The 21,942-nt window shown below is 34.7% G+C and overlaps 1 protein-coding gene across 1 annotated transcript; it reads left to right on the top strand.

The window, feature by feature from the left end:
- Positions 1-20,502: 20,502 nt before the first annotated feature.
- On the top strand, positions 20,503-20,973 carry LOC129869799 (uncharacterized). The gene has a single exon (XM_055944410.1). The coding sequence runs from the start codon at positions 20,503-20,505 to the stop codon at positions 20,971-20,973; it is 471 nt and encodes a 156-aa protein (XP_055800385.1).
- The last annotated feature ends 969 nt before the right edge of the window (positions 20,974-21,942 follow it).

Below are 21,942 nucleotides of genomic sequence, written 5' to 3'. Positions count from 1 at the left end.
TCGAACTAGGGCCAAGTCGCGACATGGCGATACGGATGCGAGGGACTCCAACCATAAGCCATCTTAGCATTCATCTCATACATAAGGTAAAGAAACATAGAAAATAAGCGGAAGAGATCAACTCAAGGGGATGGGACTAAGGGAAAACAATTTAATAGATGTCCAAACTGGACTACATCATAAGCCGTCTAAACATGCCTCTAGTCTAGTCTTTGATGGGGGATTAATACAAACTCCTAGATCACCCTAACAATAGAGTACAGTCATTTAACAACAAAAATGAAAGTCATGTCCTCGATAGAATGAGGACTCACTCTAGCCACGAATAGGATGATCAAGAATGTCGTCCCTCCCTACATTATGAGACAATTTAGGTAAAATATGCGTTAGTAAATTTGAATGTACTAAGTATGTGAGGTATGCATGAACAATTAATAGGAACGTGAACAATATGCCATAAGATGCATGACCAATCATAATGAACATGAATAGAGCTTAAAAGCATTTGTAAACATTTGAAACTCATGGTCAATACATATCATAAAAACTTCATCATATAACTCATAGCTTAACTTGAAATTGGGTGGGATAAGACCATTAACCGACATCTAATACCATGCAAGCTATAACATGGAATTCGATGAAACCCTCATCGAGAATCGAGAGGCTACTTTGCCAGGGTATACTCCGTCAAGTTACTTATCTCAACTCGACTCAACTATGCTATATGTGGATCCACTAGCTAGGCCATGAAGGAAATCTTACGCGAGCAACGTATTTTGGGACTTTAGGTTTCTACTAGGATTTCCTTGGGTAACTAACTGCGTTACCAGACTGAACCACACCTAGAAGTCCTCTCGGTGCTTAGTCAATATCCCAACAGAAGCTCTTTAAAACATGCACATAACATAATAGAAAAAGATAGTAACTGCCTATCAATCCATCTTTAAAACATATTAGGAGTAGCTCATTAACTTAGTGATTCATAAGAATCCATAACTTCATTGAGAATCGTACTTATCACCATATTTAACATGATTGTGTGAGAATTGTACTTATCACACCATAATAACTTCTTTGATCTTAACTTTTTATCATCATCATAACTTCTTTTATCTTAACTTTGATCATCATTATAACTTTATAAATCTCAACTTTAAATCATGAAATTTTTTACTTGAAGATCATTGAACTCATAATCCATTCATGAAAATCATCTTTAACTTCATAATCATAACTTGAAAATAGCTTTATGCATGAGCATTCATAATTCATCTCAAAATCATGCAATTCGTATGGAAACATGTATATAATGCTCATTGATAACATCTAAAAATGGAATTGAATTATCCTAATGCAATCATCAAAACTAGAGTTCAGGCTTCATGGGTGAAAGGGACCATGAATCAATCTCCACATACCTCGATTTAATTCACTAAGAATTGAAGAAGAAACCTTGAAGAAATTTGCAACCCTAGCTTGAGCTTGAAGAGAAAACTTTGAGAGACTTTGTTCTTGATTTAGAGAAATTTTAGGAGAATAAATTGAAAAGGAGGGGAATTTGAACAATTAAATATATATAGACTTTGAAGTTGGCCTTAAAAGTGTCTAGGTTCACTGAACCAAACTTTGGGAATGACATAACTACCCCTAATTAATTTTGAAACCTAACCCTACGAGACGACTTCTACGGATCATCAAAGGAATGATGGGTCATCAAGATGACTCATTTTACAGGTATGAGAAATGGGCTAGAAATTGAGCCTCTGAAGTTTTGGAATGAGTCGTTAATACGACTCATCAAATTTTCTATGAGTCATTGGCTTTGTCCATCCTGCAGGTCTAAAAACCTGCAACTTGAGAGCCTCAAGACTTTGGTTACGAGCCATTTCTATGACTCATAATAATTCCTACGAGTCATTCTATCAAGTCGTAGACTTGACCTTGAGGGACCTCTAGGACTTGGCCTCTGATGTTGGCTTACAACTTGTGTCTAAGGGTCATCTGGAGAACTATGGGTCGTATACATGAGTCGTAAGACCTTTTTTTGGGTTTGATTATGATCAACTGCTAAGGCTCCCTCTATGACTTATTTATACTAGTCAGGGAAACCTCTACGGGTCGTAGAGACATTTGTAAACTTGGGTCTAGTCGCATTTTGAAGATTTCTCATTGGTTCCCAACCTTCCAACTTTTGGGGTCTTACAAGTGGTAACTGAGATTTTATAAGGGGTGATTTTATTTGATTTCATCATGATCGATGAATACCATTGCATCTACATGAAAAAGTCCAATGGAAATTTTGTAATTCTTTCTTTACGTGGATGATATTTTATTAGCCAAAAATAATTTGGAGTATGCAAACCGTTTGGAATCTATCACAAGAAACATACATCAAAAAAATTTTGGAACTTTTTGGAATAAATAGTTTCAAGCCTATCAATAGCAAGAGGTGAAGCTTTAATCCTTGAAATATGTTCAAATACTGAAAAAGAAAAGGAAGACATGTCCGAGTTCTATATTCTAGTGCTATGGGGAGTCTATTGTATACTATGATGTGTACTCATCTAGACATTTGTTATATTGTAGATCTGGTAGACAGTTATCAATCTAATCTCAAAAGAGATCATTGGAAATTAGTGAAAAGAATATTCTGATATTTGAAGGGAACTATAGATTATTTACTATGCTATAGTGGATATGATTTACTCTTGAGAGGTTACATAGATGCAAGATCGAATGAATCGGTTTTCAAAGGAAGGGCATCTAGATTCTTTCTCCAAAATAGATATGCCAACTTGTGAAAACTGTCTTGCTGGAAAGATTACGCATAAACTATTTGGGAAGGCTAAAAGAGTTGAATTCCCACTTCAATTAATCCATTCTGATATTTGTGGTCTAATTAATGTGAGGGAAAGGTCTTGTGCTGCATACTTCATTACATTTATTGATGATTTCATGTGCTTTGGTTATGTCTATTTGATTTCTCATAAATCTGAAGCACTTGAGTTCTTTAAAAGATATATGAATAAAGTTGAAAATCAATTAGAGAAAAGTATAAAGGTTTTAAGAACCGATCGAGGATGTGAATATTTGTCAAAATAATTTGAAGAATTATGTACTGTAAAGGGCATAATCAGATAGTTGACTACTCCTTATACATCTCAACAAATAGTATAGTTGAAAGAACGAATAAAACATTATTGGGAGTGAAAAGATCAATGATGCACATGCAAATTTGTCTATTTCTTTCTGGGTAGATGCATTATTGACTGTGGTCTACATAAGTGCCTTCTAAATCAGTATCTTTCACACCTTATAAAATTTGGACTGGTCATAAAACAAACCTGAATGATCTACGACATCGGGGTTGTGCTACATATATTAAAAATTGTTTTTGGTGAGTTTGGTAAACTCTGCAACGAGTTCAACCACCAAAAGTCCAAAAGTAAAGAAACGTATCTTTATTAAATAATCAGAACACTCCAAAGGGTATTAGTTCATTGATGAATTGGAGGATGAAAGTAATACTAAAATTGAATCATCATATATTAGAATTTCAAAAGATAATTTTCCCAAAAAGGGTGAAATAAATGAAGGTGAGCCTCTCTACGAAATGTTGAATTAATTAGATCAGATAATGTCGTCAGACATACTTGATAGATCAATTGATCGATTAATGGTTCCTGGTCCAAATGGAGTTTTGAATCCCAAAATCATATGGATACTACAATAACAAGAGGTTAAACTTTAATCCTTGAAATGTGTTCAAATTCTGAAAAGGAAAAGGAAGACATGTCTCGAGCTCCATAATCTAGTGCTACCAGAAGTCTGTTGTACGCTATGATGTGTACTCGTTCTGATATTTGTTATATCGTTGGTCTGGTAAGCAGGTATCAATCTAATCTCGAAAGAGATCATTGGAAGGTAGCAAAGAGAATATTTTGATATCTGAAGGTAACGATAGATTATTCAATATGCTATAGTGGATATGATTTACTCTTGAGAGGTTACATAGATGCTGATTGGGATGGTGTTCACAATGATAGAAAATCAACCTTAGATTATGCTTTCTTACTTGATGGTGGTTCTATTTAATGGAAAAGTAAGATACAAACTTGCACAACTCTTTCAACCATGGAATCTTAATTCGTAGCTTGTGCATCTGCAGTACACAAAGATTTTTTTGGTTAAAGATATTCTTTGAGTATTTTTAATGTTTCAAAGAATTCTAAGGATCCCATGACTTTACATTTTGAAGAAGTTGTATGTTTAATAGTTTTTCAACATTCTGAGTGGTTCGACTGAGGGGTCCGTAGGAAGACTCCTAAGACATGTCAGAATCTAGTGGGTCAAAATGAATTTGACAAAAGTATCCTATGGACCATAGAACGTTCTATAGGCCATAGGATGACCTGTAAAGTGAGGTTTAGAGACTTGTTTTTTTTGAATTTTGAAGTTGTACATGACGATTGTGATCCATGATCTGTAAAGCCTTCTACGACCTGTAGACTAGGGTCATAAAGTCGAGGTACAATTCTAGTGCCTTTTTTTTGGAATGGGACTTCTACGAGCATGTTCTATGACTCATAGTACTACCTACGACCTGTAGGACAGGGGTTGTAGGATTTAAGTGCGAATTCCAGTAGCCTCTAGTTTTAGGACATAAGTTCTATGGATGCTTCCTATGGATTATGGAAAGTCCTATGGATCATAGGTTCTATCCGTAGGACACTTTGAAAGTTTTAAGTCAGGGTTATTTTAGATAATTCCCTTTTATTTAATTCCTAAACTATATTGTTTGGGTTAAATTGAACATCCTATAACTACCCAAGCCTAGGGCTGGGCGTTCGTTATTCGGTTCGGTATTTTCAAATTTGGGTTCGGTTATTCGGTAATCAATAATTCAAAGTCTATACCAAATAACGAACTTTCAAACTTCAGTTTGATAATTCGGTAAATTAAAATTCAGTTTGGTACTGTATTCAGTAATACCATATTGAAGTCGAAGTCCACACAGAATATGTTAGTACATCATATTCACAATAGCAATAATAAAAGATGTGAAGATTTTGAATAACAAACTAAATAATGGATCGAATACAACTGAGCCAGGGTACTGATATTTGAATAGGAAAAAGAGCCATTCCATATTACGTTGGCGCTTCCCTTCTCTTAGGCAAGTTCTGGAACATTTAGTAGTAGATTATAACCATCATGATGTTTGGTATTCTTATGTTCAATAGGTATCAACTTCAATATTAGTGCAACAAGTAGGCTTGCAGTACCAATTAAGACACTGAGCAACCATAGTTCCCAGCTGAGTGGTGTAGTGCTTGCAAACGTGCCTAAGAACTCAACGATTATAACTTGGAAGGCAACAGTGGAAGTTATGACACCTAGGAATATCCATCTTCCAAAAATGCCACAAAAAATATTTATCTTCTCCATGTCACGATTGCTTATTTCATTGAAGACCTGTATCAAACCCCGAAAAATAAAATGTTCATTCTTTTTTGAAAGAGAAGAAGAAAGCATCGAGCAAATGTATCATCTATTGTACTAAAGTTCACAGTAAATACCTAACAGAACACATATGTGTTGAAAATGAAAGTATTGAGAACTATGGTAGCGTCTGAACCTTCGAGGCTCAGAATATGCTTTCCAGTGAAGTTGAAAACTAAAAGTATAGCAAGTTGGAATATACTTTGTCCAATTATATTTCTCCACATCGTCTTGGAAATCAAACTCACTTCCCTACCAAAAGAAGGTCTATTCATTAGTTCTTCATGAGGTGGTTCAGTGGCCAAGGCAGTTGCGCCTAAACTGTCCATAATAAGGTTGACCCACAGTAGTTGAACCACAGTAAAAGGAGTGGATCCTATTATGTTATAGAAACAGGTAAATATCAGCTATCAATTAGGAAACTTGTTCTCACTTTTTTTCCAATGGCACACACTGATCACTAACAGACAAACAAATCAAGAACTTGTATAGAACATTGAATACTTGAAATGCATACGGAGACAAAATTGATCATCAAAAATGCTGTTCCATTTAGTCATTTACTGCAACCCTTCAAAAATCATAGAAAAATAAAACAAAATAGTTTGCTATTAGCTGCCAGTATGAACAATGTATCTTTTTTGCAACCATCCAATTTTTCACTGCTACAAGCACATCACCAAGGCATACCTGGTGTCTTCTCAACTGATTTTCTAGGTGTGCCACCTGTAAAATTTGATTATATAGGCAACGTGAGACGGTCACTATGGTCTTTCAGTTTGAAGGATACATTATCATATAGAACAAAAGATTCATCATGTAATAGACTAATAGAGTCAGGGATTAGCTTTAGATCACTAAAATATCCACGAATAGCTATCTTACCTTCACTGAGTTGTTCTGCAAAAATTCAAGCACGACTACAGTATATTGAAATGATCAAGAAAGTAACTTTAATGCATTCTAAAAGTTACACGCTATCATTTTCAGTATACATTAGAATACTGTATAATGAGTTATTCAATACAAAAAGAAATAGTTTGAACTGAGAACACATCAATACATCATAGCTTGGAATTTTTGCTAAAAAATAGCTCTTTAGAACATCCATAACTGATCCAAAATCTGCTTTCACTATTTTTCAGCTTGAACAATGTAGTCAATGCCAAGTTGATATGTTGATATGCGATTACAAATCAAGAATAAGGGAATCTTTTGAGCTATCAATATCATCCATAGCTAAAAGAAATTTAAAATGTGTCAATAATTAAACTAAGTAAAAAAATATAAAAATAAAATACAAAAACTGAAAAACATAACAAGTTCAAGTTTCATAAGATTATTAAAATCTTTTTCAATATTTATGGGATAAGGCTCATTTCAACGCCAATCTTGAAGACAAATAATAGCTTGCACCAATTTTGGAGTCAAAGAACTCCTAAATGAATCAAGAATACGACCCCCGGTGCTAAAGGCACATTCCAATGCCACACTAGAAATTGGAATTGCCAACACATCACGATCCATCTCAATTTTTTTTATATCTAGGAGAATGAGCTTTCCACCATAACAAGATATCAAAATTGTCGTCATCATCATTCGAATCTAGTTCTTCACTAAGATACTTTTCCAACTCTGACTTACCACCCAAACCTGTACCATCTTGTTTGTTCCTCTTCATTTGGATCCTATTTCTCACTTTTGTTAATTTTGTGTTAGTGTTAGAGATAGATAAATCAGATGTATGATTTAATAAATCAGAGAGAGAAGATGAGCGTCGAGATGCATTAGAGAATTTTGCTACATACTCTTCAAACATAGATTTCATGTAAGTCACCATTTCATCTTTTATTTCACTCCCCTTTTCATATCCAAATATATCCTCAAGTACGTCGCCAACATACTCAAGTTTGTTACGAGGATCTAAGATAGAGGCAATAAAAATTACTTTATTTATTTTTCAAGAGCACCCCAATACTTGACAAACTTTTCTTTCATTTTTACTCCCATTTTTGCCAAAGAAGGATCATTGTCTTCCATACACTCTCTTAAATGATTGTGAAGCTCAACTATATCTTCAAAATCACCATTAGACGTGACGTAGAGTTAACCTAAAACCTTCTCAGTTAGATCATAAAATCTTTTAAGAAATATTACCATATTTCTCACCTTTTGACAATCATCACTTTCAAGTACACCTGCAACACTTTCATCTTCACAAACGTGATTAGCAAGATAAGTTGACAATCCACCATATTCAAGATCAAACCTATCAAATGCACTCTCAAAATGTTGTGCGGCATCCAACATCAAGTAGGTCGAATTCCACCAGGTTGAAACATCTAAACATAATTACTTCTTACTGTCTATAATTTTTAGTTTACAATATTCTGCAAATTTTCTAATCCTTGCGGGAGATTGTCTAACATATTTCACCATTTGCCTAACACGTTTGATAGATGGACCAACTTCTTTCATTCCATCTTGCACAATAAGATTAAAAATGCGAGCCATACATCTCACGTGAAGATGGTTACCATATTTCATGTTAGATCCCCAATTAACCATTTGTTTGTATAACTCTTTCATCATGACATTATTAGAAGAAGCATTATCTATAGTTATAGTGATTAATTTCTCCAATTTCCAATCAAGAAAACACTTACTAATACAATGGGCCATTTCGTCACCCTTATGACTAGTAACAACCTGAAAGTTTAAAATTCATTTATGCAAGAGCCAATCACTATCAATAAAGTGTACTGTCAAACACATATAATTTATTCTCTGTATAGAAGTCCAATCCATGTGTGAGTGGTTAGACAAACTCTCGGTGATATTTCTTTCAAATACTTTATAAATTTTTGTCTCTCTTCACCAAAAAATTACATAACAATCCCTAGTCACTATTCTACGGAGGGAACTCGGAATAAAGGTTGCATTTTTTGCATAAACTTCTTAAAACCTTCCTTTTCAACAAAAAAAGGAAGCTCATCAAGGATTAACATCTCAACTAAAGCCCTCCGAGATACCTCTTGATCAAAAGTCCAAATTGCCCCATCACACATTTCACCTTCTAATGGAAAGTTTAAATTTGATTGTTTGTACTTGGAATTGAAAGTGTTAACCTTATTTCGATTTTTAGGACAAGTTTTCAAATGTTTATTCAGTCCACTTGTTCCATTTTTAGTTAAATCAGTTAAGATAACTTTACCACAATGCTTGCACTTTGCTTTATTAATTCTATGAGCTTATCATAATGTGGCCAAGCAGCAGATCTTGATTCTATAGCTTTCCTCTTCACAGTCACTGAATGTTGTTCAACTTTCGGTGTTGAATTAAGAGACTCAGTAAATTCTAGAGGTGTGCTTCCACTGACATTGGTTGTTTGACTTGTTTCATCTTCCATCTAAACATAAAAGAGATTACAAATGTTATAAGACATAAATTGGAAGTGTAAAACAAAATAAAAAAAGAATAGATTTTGCTCATCTCTAATAGAAGAATTTGCGCTAAACCTGTGTAACAATTTCACAAAAAGATTAGAAAATAAGGAACAGAAAAAGGGTGAGCAAAGAAATAGAGATTACATAGATGAATAACCTATTCGTCAACAACAACAACCCCCTTTGCCGCTACTAAACTGTAAACACACTATCCCACAATAAAAGGTTGCCCAATATTCCCTTCCTTTCCCCTTTGTTGTCCCAGTGTTTTCAAAAGTGCTTGCTTCAGCGCTTTAAGCGAGAAGAAGAAGTAAAGTGCACATAGGGATTTTCTTCCATGAATCATGACCATGGAGAAAAAGTGTGCATTTCTGAGAAAGGTGAGAAAAGCGAGAAACATGCACTTTAGTGAGATCTTGGTCTTTAAAAAACAAATTGTAAAAACATACTTACGAGTTACGATAGCTGTGACCTGTGACTTCTTTTCCACTGCTCTTCGACTCTTGGGACTTCTCTTCAAGGTAAGTTCTCTTCTCTAATTATTTTCTTCTTCTCTGATCCTCTTTTTAATTTTTTTTTCTCCTTTTTTTCTTTTCTCTATTTCCTCTGCTGCTATAGTGGTACTCGATTGCACTATTGAGGTTGTGAACTTGTGATTGTGAAGGACTGAAGGGTGAGCACCGGCCGCCGAGCAGAGAAATAGAGTTGTGATTATGAAGGAGTGAAGCACTGAAGGTCTGAAGCTGTGAAGTGTGAAAGACTGAAGGTCTCAACTGATGAACTGAAGCTGTGAACTAATTTTGTGAAGGACTGAAGGTCTCAACTTAGGTTAGGGATTTTAGATTTGGGCTGGACATAAATATTTTGACAATGGGCCTTTTTTTTTACTCTTTTAGGCCATACACTCTTTTAGGCCCAACAGAATACAATGGGCTGCAGAATTGGACTATTGGTCATTTATTTATTTAACTTTGGTATTTGGGAAATACCGAATACCAAATGGTATAATTGTAAATACCGAATACCAAAACCGAAATATAAATTTTGGTACCGAATATCAAATTAAAATACCAAATTATCGAATAACGAAATACCAAAATAGCCTGTTCGGTTTGGTAATTCGATTTTCAGTATTTTATGCCCAGCCCTACCCTAGCCCTTCAAACATTCCCCATTTCCTCTTAATCTCCTAAAATTATCTAAGGCACTCAAGGTTCACTCCCAAGGTTTTCTTCTCCAAGTCAAAGCTAGGGTTTCAAGTCAAGTTCAAGTCTCCATTGCTAGAGCTTGCTTTTAGAGATATGAAAATCAAGGTACATTTAAATTCACCAATCAATTTCTTTCATCCATTGGGTCCCAAATGATCTTAGTTCTTCAAGTTTAATTTCACCCAAATTTAATTAGGGTTTTATGTCAATTATTCATGGCTCCTTTTTAATAATTTTAATTGATGTTATTCTACTTTATTATGCATGAATTTATTATGGTACATGATTTTCACTTGATTTCATATAAACTCATGCATTATATCTATAATTTTTAATTATGAACTGTGAACTATGATCATGATTTTGATGAAGGATCTACACATGTCTTTATGAGAATGATGAATTCTTTTTAAAGGGAGTTTTCAAGTAAGTATCAATTAATTGTGAACGATTTTCTCACAATATGAAAAAAATAATGATTTAGATGATTAGAAAGGTGAATGTCTATATGTCTAGTATTATACGATTTTATTATGTGGATTGGTAAATGTTCACTGCCTTTTCTAATGTTATGCTTTGACAATTGAATTTATCGATTCCGTTGGGACTTGACATAGCACCGAGAGGGCTTGAGGTGTAGGCTTGGTAAGGGAGTCTCTAGTAGCAACCTTTATTCCCAAACTATGTGCTCCCTTAGATTGTCTTAAATGACTTAGCTAGTGGATACCCAAATAGCTCATGATGATATGATACAGAGTCTAACTTGGCAAGTAGCTTGTCCTTTTTTGATGTAGGAGTTACACTGGATTCCATGTTATAGCTTACATGGACTCTTTGTCTGTTACGGTTAATATCCCACAAAATGATTATATTTTCTTACAAGCTTTTTATGATGTCTTTTATTTATGCATTGACCTTATCTCATGATTTTATGATTTACTTCAAGATTTTAAAAGATTTTTGGTCATGCATCTCATATTTACGCCTTTCATGATATCATGTTTTACGTTATGTATATTTCTCATAAACTTAGTATATTTTATGTACTAACGCATAATTTTGCCTCTATTATTTCATAATATAAGTTACGACGCTTCTACCTATTCTCGTGGCTAGAAAATGCTCATATTAGAGTTATTTATTTTGTGAGTCCTCATGCTTTGAGGATACATCCTCTATGTCATTTCTTACTTCAGGCACTTGTACTTTCTTATTGTTTGGGGCTTGTCCTACACCCTCGTCTATGTTAGTAGAGGCATTGTCGAACTAGACTAGTATTCTTATGTTTATATATTATGTTTTGAATTCTCATTTATCGAGATCTCTATGTTTTGAGAATTAACTACCACATTTAAGTTTTCTCTTGATATCATATTATCTTATGTCATGTTATGTTATGCTAAAAGGCTTAATTATTGTCCCTCAGGATTCTAATTTTCATGTCAAATCTAGGGTCTAACTTGGATCATGATAAACTTGGTATTAGAGCATAAGAGAAAACTTTACTTCTTTAATCATTCATCAGTCGTGCGATAGAGTTGAACCCTATAAGTTTTCCTTTTAACTTCTGTCTTTGCATTAAAAAATCATGCCTCCACTAAGAGCCTATGTGAGCACGAATGCGAATGCGAATGTGGATGAGGAGTAACAAGCTCCACAAGCTCTAAATGGCCCTTTAGCCAAACAAGTCTCTCATGCCCAATGTAAAGCGGCTTTCCAAGTGGTTGCCCAAGCTATGGCTGCACAAGCCAACCGCGAGGGGGTTTCTTCTGTGAACTAAAATATGGATACAATGACAACAGGAGTTCATTATTTCATAAGGTTGAATCCCTCCGAATTCCATGATTCAAATATGGATGAGGGTTTACAAGAGTTCTTAGAGGGTATCCAAAAGATTTTTGACATAATAGGGATCATCATTGTTGAAAGGTGGATTTAAACGCTCATCAATTGAATGGAGTAACCCAAATTTAGTTCAACCAATGGAAATGAGAGAGAGCTAGAAATGTGGGTCCCTTGTATTAGGAAGAGTTCAAGGATGCTTTTCATGATCATTTGTATCCCCTTAAGTTAAGGAAGGATAAAATTCATGAGTTCATTAATTTAAAGCAAGGTAACATGAGCATGAGAGAGTTTTCCTTTTAGTTCACACAATTGTCTAAATATGCTCCATTTATGGTTGCCAAATCTAGAGCTCGAATGAGCAAGTTTGTTTTGGATATTTCGAACTTGGTGATCAAAGAGTGTAGAACTGCCATGTTGATTAAGGAGATGGGTATCTCAAAGTTGATAGCTCATGCCGAGTAAATCGAGGAGGAAAAACTTAAGGAAGAAAAGAGAGAGTAAAAGAGGGCAAGGACCGATGGTGGTGACATTTCATATTTGAGGTTCGGTATTTATGGAAATCTATAGTTTCACCCAAAGTTCTCCATCAGAATTCCTTTAGTACTCATACTTCAGAGTTTAATAAGGATAGGATGTCTAACCCTAAGCCTCAAGAGAGTACTCTGGGCGGTCAGACTATCCCTGCATGTAGGAAGTGTGGAAAGAGCCATCTAGGAGATTATATGGAGGGTTCTAATGCTTTTTATGTGGCAAGTTGAGTCATATAGTTACTCAAGGGCTAGTAGAGGTGTTGCTTGTTGTTTTTAGACTCAGACTACTAGTTTTGGTGGTCCAGTTCAACAAGGTACTTCATGGGGTTTTGGTGGTGGTTAGCGTTAGAATAGATTTTATGCTCTTTAGACTCGGCAGGAGTTGGAGGATTCTCCTGATGTGGTTACTGGTATGTTATGTGTATTTCAGTTTGATGTTTATGCTTTGTGAGATTTGGGAGCAAATATTTCTTTTTTTACTCTTTATCTTGCTATGAAGTTTGATGTTAGCTCCGATGTCTTGTTAGAACCTTTTTCAGTCTATACTCATCTTGGTGATTTAGTTTAGCCAAACAAGTCTATAGAAATTTCCTAGTCTCAATTTTCCATATATTTAACTAAGTTGATTTCGTAGAGCTGGATATGACTAATTTTGATGTTATTCTTGATATGGAATGACTTCATTCATATTATGCTTCTATTGAATATAGAGCCTGAGTGGTTTTGTTAATGAGCTAGTCCTAGAATGGAAGGGTTGCAATTTCATATTTAATTCAAATCATCTCGTGCCTTAAATCTCGAAAAATAATTTCTAAAGATTGTATCTATCATATTGTACGTGTTAGATATATAAATTCCAAAGCCCCTATCTTAAGTCACTATCGGTGGTGAACGAGTTTCCAAAAGTTTTTTCCCGATGATCTTCTGGGTGTTCCTCCTATAAGGGAAATAGACTTTGGTATTGATCTTCTCTCTAATATCCAACCTATCTTTATCCCTCCTTATATAATGAATCCGATAAAACTTAAGGAGTTTAAGGATCAGTTAAAGGACTTATTGGATAAAGGCTTCATTTGGCCGAGTATCTCTCTATGGAATTCTTCTGTTCTCTTTGTTTTAAAAAGGATAGTTCTTTTCGTATGTGCATTAATTATCACAGTTGAACAAGGTCACAATCAAGAATAAGTATTTTGTCCCAAGGATTGATGACTTGTTCGATCATTCTAAAGTGCAAGTTATTTCTTAAAGATTGATCTTCGATCGGGTTATCATCAGCTTCAAGTGAAAGAATGTGACATTTTGAAGATGGTGTTTAGAACTTGGTTGGTCACTTTGAATTTTTTGTTTTGTCTTTTAGACTAACAAATTCTCTTGCTGGTTTTATGGATTTGCTGATTAAGGTGTTCAAGCAATATTTGGATATGTTCATCATTGTGTTCATTGATGATATATTTATCTATTCTCGGAGTGAGGATGAGTATGCCGATCATTTGAAGATTATCTTACAAGTTCTGAGGGATTGTCAATTGTTTGCTAAATTTAGCAAGTGTGAGTTTTGGTTGAGGTCGATTGCATTTCTTGGCCATATTGCCTTTGGTGATAGTATTAAAGTTTATCCTAAGAAAATAAAGGTGGTTAAGATTTGGTCTAGACTTCTTTCTCCTTTAGAGATACAAAGTTTCTTGGGCTTAGCCGGTTATGATAGACAATTTATGGAAGGCTTTCATCTATTGCTTCGCCTTTGACTACTTTGACTAAAAAGAAGGTGAATTCCAATGGTCTAAAGCATGTGAAAAGAGTTTTGAGGAGTTGAAAGATTGACTTAGTTCTGCTCTAGTTTTGAATTTACCAGAAGGATCTCATGGTTTTTTTGTGTATTATGATGCCTCAAAAATTGTTCTTGGTTGTGTTCTGATACAAAATAGTAAGGTGATAGCCTATGCTTCTAGGAAACTTAAGGTGCATGAAAAGAATTACCCAACTCATTACTTGGAGTTACCGGCGGTTGAGTTTGTGTTATAAATATGAAGGCTCTATCTCTATGGTGTACATGTGGATTTGTTCACCGATAATAAGAGTTTGCAATATGTGTTAAAGCTAAAGGATTTGAACCTTCGATAGAGAAGATAACTTGAGTTGTCGAAATATTATGACATGAGTATTGTACCATCTAAGAAAGGAAAATATAGTTACCGATTCTCTTAGTAGATTGTCCATGGATAATATTGCACATATTGAGGATGAGAAGAAGGAGTTAGTTCATGATGTGTATAAACTAGGTTATTTGGGTGTTCGCTGGATTGATACTGAGGATGATAGTATGGTTGTTAAAAATGGTTTTGAATCATCTCTTGTGACGATGTAAAGGCAAAGTAAGATAATAATCTGAATCTGTTTGAGTTGAAGAAAATGGTTTTCGAAAAAGCCATTTAGGATTTCTCCCAATGGGAAGATGGGGTGATTTTTACCAAGGTTGATTGTGTGGTCCCAATGTTGATAGGTTGAGGGAAATGATATTGTCTGAATCTTATAGTTCTTGGTATTCTATTCTCTCGAGATCCACCAAGATGTATCGTTATTTGAGGGAGGTTATTGGTGGAATGGCGTAAAGAAGGATATGGCAAAATTTTTGTGTAAGTGTCCAATTCGTCAACAAGTGAAGGTTAAGAATAAAAAACAAGGAGTTTAGCTCAAGACAATGAGATTCCTACTTGAAAATGGGAATAGTTGAACATGGACTTCATTACAGGTTTGCCTCATACTCGTAGGCAACATAATTTGGTTTAGGTTGTTGTGGACCGACTTATGGACCGACTTGTGGACCGAATGACTAAGTTGGCATGTTTTCTTTCCTTTAAGACTTCTTATTATGTAAGGACTATGCTAGACTTTATATTCGAGAGTTGGTTAAGCTTCAGTGGGTTACATTGTATATCATTTAGGACCGAGGTACTCAGTTCATATTTCAGTTTTGGAGATCGTTCCAGAAGGGTCTTAGTACTTAAGCTTAGTATAACTTTTCACCCTCAAACTTACATTCAAGCTGAACAGACTATTTATACATTGGAGGATATGTTGAGATCTTGTGTGATTGACTTTAAAGGAAATCAAGATGACCATTTACCATTGATTGAGGTTTTCTACAATAACAATTATCATTCGAGTATCCAACTAGCTCCAGTTGAGGCATTATATGGTAGGAGGTGTAGATATCTAACATATAGTTTGAGGTTTTGAGGTTTCTTTGATAGGTCTTGAGTTGGTGTGTGAAGCTATGGAGAAAGTTTGACTCATTAGGAAAATATTGAAGGCTTCCCAAAGTCGACAAATGTCCTATGCCAATGTGTGGAGAAAAGAACTTGAATTTGATATTGATGATTGGGTTTACATGAAAATCTCACCTATGAAGAGTGTGATCCATTTTGTCAATAAAGAGAAGCTTAGTCCTCTTTACGTAGTCCTATATCAAATTTTGAGGTTCTTTGGTAAAGTAGCTTATGAGTTTGATTTGCCTTCAGAGTTATCATCGGTGCATCTGTTTTTTTATGTCTCTTTGTTGAAGAAGTGTATTGATGATCCTACTTCTGTTGTGCCATTGGAAATTATTGATATGGAAGAGAGTCTATACTATGAAGAGGTTTTGATTGAGATTTTAGATCATCAAGTACGAAAGTTGAGGAATAAAGAAGTAGTATCCATGAAAATTCTTTGGAGGAACCAACTAGTTTAGGGTGCTACATTGGAGGTCGAAGACAATATAATGTCTCGTTATCCTCATCTCTTTTCCTCCATTTTAGCTTGAAGTGTTTAGTTTCCTCGTGTTCACTCTTCCAAACTCATGCGTATCAAACATTTTCATGTTTCCATATACATGCATGTTCATGAAATCGATTTTAAGTCTTGATTTGTCTTGGGGTTGATTACTCCTTGATTTGTGCATTTTATGTGTTGTTACATTCATTCTAGGCCGTTAGATCCTTTTCCCTACTCGATTCATGCTAGCTTGAGTCCAATTCAAGGAATAATATTTCCAAGGGGGAGATATTGTAATACCCTACAAGTTGGAAAGCCAAAGTTGAAGGAAAAGTCTAGAAAATAATCTAGTGGAAGTTTTCATGAGCCAACCTATGACCTATAGGAAGACCTACGAGCTGTAGGAAGGAAGTCGTAGGAAGCCTGGACATTTAGGAAATTTTGGAAGTTTGTGGGTTGGCCTACAAGGACTATCTATGGACCGTAGGAGGTCCTACAATCCATAGGAGGGGTCCATAGGAAGGCTCCTAAGAAATGTCAGAATCCAATGGTTCAACATGAATTTTATGAAAGGGTTCTACGAAACATAGAAAGTTCTATGGGCCATTGGATGACTCATAAAATGAGGTTCAAAGATGGGTTTTTGGAATTTTATGGTTGTACAAGATGATTGGGTTCTAGATTCGTAAAGCCTTATATGACCAATAGACCAGTCGTAAAGTTGAGGTACAATTCTAATGGTTTCTATTTTAGAATGAGATTTCTACGAGCATGTTCTATGACTCATAGGACTATCTAAGACCCTAGGACAAGGGTTGTAGTATTATAGAGTAAATTCAGTAGCCTCTGGGACACAAGTTCTACAGATGCTTCACATGGATCATGGAAAGTCCTACGGATCGTAGGTCCCGTCCATAGGACACTTCAACAGTTTAAAATTAGGGTTAATTTAGACAATTCCCTTTTGTTTAACACCTAAAATACATCTTTATTTGTTAATTTGGATATCCTACAACTATCTAAACCATTGAAACACTCCCTATTCCCTCCTAATCTCCCAAAATCATCGAAGGCACTCAAGGTTCACTTCTATGGTTTCCTTCTCCAAGTCAAAGTTAGGTTTTCAAGTCAATTTCAAGTTTCCATTGCTAGAGCTTGATTTTAGGGATTTGAATATCAAGGTATGTGGTAATTCACCAATGGATTCATTTCATCCATTAGGTCCCAAAGGATCTCAATTCTTCAAGTGCAATTTCACCCAAATTCAATTTGAGTTTTATCTCAATTCTTTATGGCTCATTTTTAATTAATTTCAATTGATGTTATTCAAATTTATTATTCATGAGTTTACTAATATATATGATTTTCAATTAATTTTATATGGACCCATGCATTATGTCTATAATTTTCAATTATGAACTATGAACTATGATCATGATTTTGATGAAGGATCTATCATGATTCTATGAGAATGATGAGTTTTTCTTAAAGGATGTTTTCAAGTAAGCATCAATGAATTATGAGATGTTTTCTCATAATATGAAATAAATTATGATTTAAATACTTAGAAAGATAAGTGTTTATATGAACAATATTATGAATCATGGTTTTAAAAGAAGCTACTCTTATACGATTTTATGATGTGGATTGGTAAATGTTCATTGCATTTCCTAATCTTATGCTTTGATAATTGACTTTATCTATTCCATCTGGACTTGACTTAGCACCGAGAGGTTTTGAGGTATAGGCTTGGTACGGAAGTCTCTAGTAGTAATGTTTAGTCCCAAGCTATGTGCCCCCGTAGGTTGTCTTAAATGACTTAACTAGTGAATCCACAAATAGCTCATGATGATATGATGTAGAGTCTACCTTGGCAAGTAACCTCTTCTTTTTTAGTGTAGGATTTACATTGTATTCCATGTTATAGCTCACATAGACTTATTTTCGGTTATGTTTGATATCCCACAAAATGACTATATTTTCTTTCAAGATTGTTATGATGTCCTTTATTGATACATTGACCTTATCTCATGATTTTATGATTTGCTTAAAACTTTTAAAGGATTTTTGGTCATGCATCTCATTTTTACGCCTATCATGATATCATGTTTTATGTTATGCATATTTGTCACATACTTAGCATATTTCATATCCTAATATATACTTTTGCCTATATTGTTTCATAATAGAGGTCATGGCACTCCCGCTAATTCTCTTGTCTAGCATGGGTTCCTATTAGAGTTGCTTATTTGGTGAGTCCTCATGTTTTGAGGATGCAACCCCTATTTCATTTTCTACTTCAGACTTCTATACTTTTTATGGTTTTGAGTGAGCTAGCGCCTATTCTACGCCCCCGTCTATGTTAGTAGAGGCATTCATTGGTCTAGACTAGTATCCTTATATTCATTTTATAGGTTATGTTTTGAATACTCTTTTATCAAGATTTCTTCTTTTTGAGACCTACCTTCCCTATTTATGTTGTCTCTTGATTTCATGTTATCTTATGTCATGCTATGTTATGCTAAGAGGCTTGTTTAGGGTCCCACAAGTTTATAATTCTCATTTCATATTTAGGTTCCTAGATTGCATCATCACATTAGACCAAATATTTCTTTTAGATTTCTCCATTCCTATTTATGAAAAAGAAGAATGGCACTACCAGGATGTACATCAATTGCATACAATTGAAAAAAGTGATTATTAAGAACAAGTATCATATTCTGCGTATTAATGAATCATTTAATTATTTCAGTAATTTCTAAGATTGATTTGAGGGTTAGTTACTATCAATTGAGGGTTAAAGTGGAGGATATCTCTAAGATAGCTTTCAAAACCTGTTATGGCCACTATGAGTTGTTGGTTATGTTTTTTGGATTAACTAATGCTCAAACATTTATGGACTTGGTGAATGGTGTGTTCAGGCCCTATTTGGATTTCTTTATTATAGTTTTCATTAATAGTATTTTTAATCTACTTTATAGTAGAGAGAAGTATGAGTAGCATTTGAGTATTATGCTTTAAAATTTGAAGAAGGAGCTAATTTATGTAAAATATTTCTAAGTGTGAGTTTTATATTATTTTTGTGACATTTGGGCATGTGGTGGCTATGGATGACAACATGGTAGATTTGAAGAAGATTGAGGTGGTTAGCGATTGGGCTAGGCCTACCTTACCTAAATAGATTCAATGTTTTGTGGACTTAGATAGTAATTGGAAATGGTTTGTGTATGGCTTCGTTCTATTGCATCTTCATTGGCAAAATTAACTTAGAAGAATATGAATTTTCAATGGTCTGAGAAGTGTGAGGAGAACTTCCAAAATCTTAAGATACTATTGACTTCAACCCTGGTTTTGACTTTGTTGATAGAAAGTAAAGGTTCCATGATGTACTATGATGTTCTATAGTGACCCATTCCTTTCATCATGGATAAGCCACCGTGGAAGAAATTTGCGCCAGAAAACTTTTGAGTAGTAACTTACAAATTTTGAGACTAGGCCAGACTTGGATGGAATATGAGTTAAGTGAGGTCTAGGGAAATCTGGTAATGGATTGGGGTTGATTTTTGAGATTTGATTATTTAAGTTAGCATCTAAGATGTTACGGAGCCTTTAAGGCTTTATGAAATTAAATTCGGGCGAGTAGAAGTCCCATAATTGAATTTGACGTGAAAAGGTTATCTTTGAACGTCAAGTTTTGAGGTTGTGTTGCGAAATGGGGGCTTGGCACATCAAATTTGAGATTTTGTCTTCGTGAAAGACACATAGTAGGCTAAAGTTTTCTATGGCAAAGCCGCAATAGCTGGATGAGGGCCGTTATAGAGAGACAATCGTGGGTTTTAAGTCGGAAAAGTCCTTAAACCATTTTTATTTCTACAAATTTGTTTTTGGAGAGGTAGTGGCTGTAATGACCATAAAGGTCATTTTCGATATTTTTAAAAATTACCATTTTACCTCTCCCATTAGTTTTCCCGTGTTATTTTTTGTTGGGTCTGAAAGTTGGTTTTTGGAAGTCTTGTGAAAAGTTGAAGTTTTACTAAAGAAATGAGTTCTAAAGGCTTAAGTTGTCAAATTTTGAGTTTTGGAGTGATTTAGAGTTTCGAGTCTCAGAATTGAATTCCATCAGTTTCAAAATATGGGAATTGATATAGGAGAGTTGTCGGAATCAGATTTGGCCGGAGATGTAGGTCTGCCATTAGATGGTTTGATTTTGTGGCGATGGATAACCTAGTCACTTATTTGCTCAGATATTCCATGGAGAGGGTTCAATTGATTCAGGGTAGGTTGTTGACAGCTCAGAGTCTCCAGAAGAGCTATGTTGACAAGCAGGTTCAACCTTTGGTGTTCATGGTTGGTGACCGGGTATGGTTGAGGATCTCACCCTTAAAGGGAGTCATGAGGTTCGGAAAGAAGGGAAACCTCAGCCCTAAGTATATTGGTCCTTTTGAGATCCTAGATCGACTGGGAGAGGTGGCCTACAGACTTGCCTTGCCACCTCGTCTATCTGTTGTACATCCATTATTTCAAGTTTCTATACTGTGGTGCTATATCCCAGATGAGTCTCATTTGATTTCCCTTAATTCAGTGGAGATAAGCCTAGATTTGACCTATGAGGAGGAACTGGAGGCTATTCTGGACAGACAAGTTAGGAAGTTGAAAAGTAAGGAGATAGCTTCATTGAAGGTTTAGTGGCAACATCAGCCGTGGGGAAGGCTACTTAGGAGATAAAGTCAAATATGCGGGCCCGTTACCCTCATCCTTTTGAGGCTCCAGGTATGTTCCTTGATTTATGTTCGAGGATGAACATGGTTTTTAGTAGTGGATGATGAAATGACCCTAATGGTTATTTTCGATATTTTCGACAAAATTACCATTTTACCCCTCCCATTAGTTTCCCCGAGTCACTTTTGGTTGGGTCTGAAAGTTGACTTTTTGGATGTCTTGTGAAAAGTTGAGGTTTTGCTAAAGAAATGAGTTTTAAGTGCTTAAGTTGTTAAATTTTGAGTTTCAGAGTTATTTGGAGTTTCGAGTTTCGAAATGAAATTCCATCAATTTCATCAGTTCCTGAATGTGAGAATTGATCTAGGGGTTTGTTTGGAAAGTCACCCTGGTAATTGGATTTGGTGTAATTGGGTGTAATTACACGGTTTGACCTGTTTGATTGGCTAGGTAATTATTTGGTCGGCATGTAATTGGGTGTAACTGGCATTATACTCTCCAATTCACAAGGGCAGACTGTGAATTGCTAGTAATTACATGGTGTGATTACAAGATGATTACTTTTGAATTTCTTTCTTTTATTTCAATTTTTATTTTTTTGTTTTAATTTATTTTTTATTTCTATTACTTTAAATTCTTTTTATTTTTATTATTCTAATATTTTTTAAAAATATATAATATTTTATAATATTTATTTTTCATTTCCATCTCATTCTCAACCTTTACTTAATGTGATTCCATGCAAATTTTCATAGTATCTTTTTTATTTGTTTATTCTATGTTTATTTTTTCATTAGCATGATTTTATTAGTATTCAAATTTTTAAATTGAAGTTCAATTCATTTTCTAATAAAGTTATAAACTTAGTTTTTTTCCTTTTAAATCATATTTATGTACGTTATGTTGAAATTTGACATAAAAGTATTATGTTAAATTTTT

The sequence above is a fragment of the Solanum dulcamara genome, chromosome 10 (assembly GCF_947179165.1).
Source record: "Solanum dulcamara chromosome 10, daSolDulc1.2, whole genome shotgun sequence".
In the NCBI taxonomy this organism is placed as follows: domain Eukaryota; kingdom Viridiplantae; phylum Streptophyta; class Magnoliopsida; order Solanales; family Solanaceae; genus Solanum; species Solanum dulcamara.
Note: the sequence above shows the minus strand (reverse complement) of the source record. Positions and strands in the feature narration are given on the sequence as shown.

Bases quoted from the DNA above. Each gene is read 5' to 3' on its own strand.
- LOC129869799 (XM_055944410.1), top strand. From the start codon at position 20,503: ATGGATAACCTAGTCACTTATTTGCTCAGATATTCCATGGAGAGGGTT.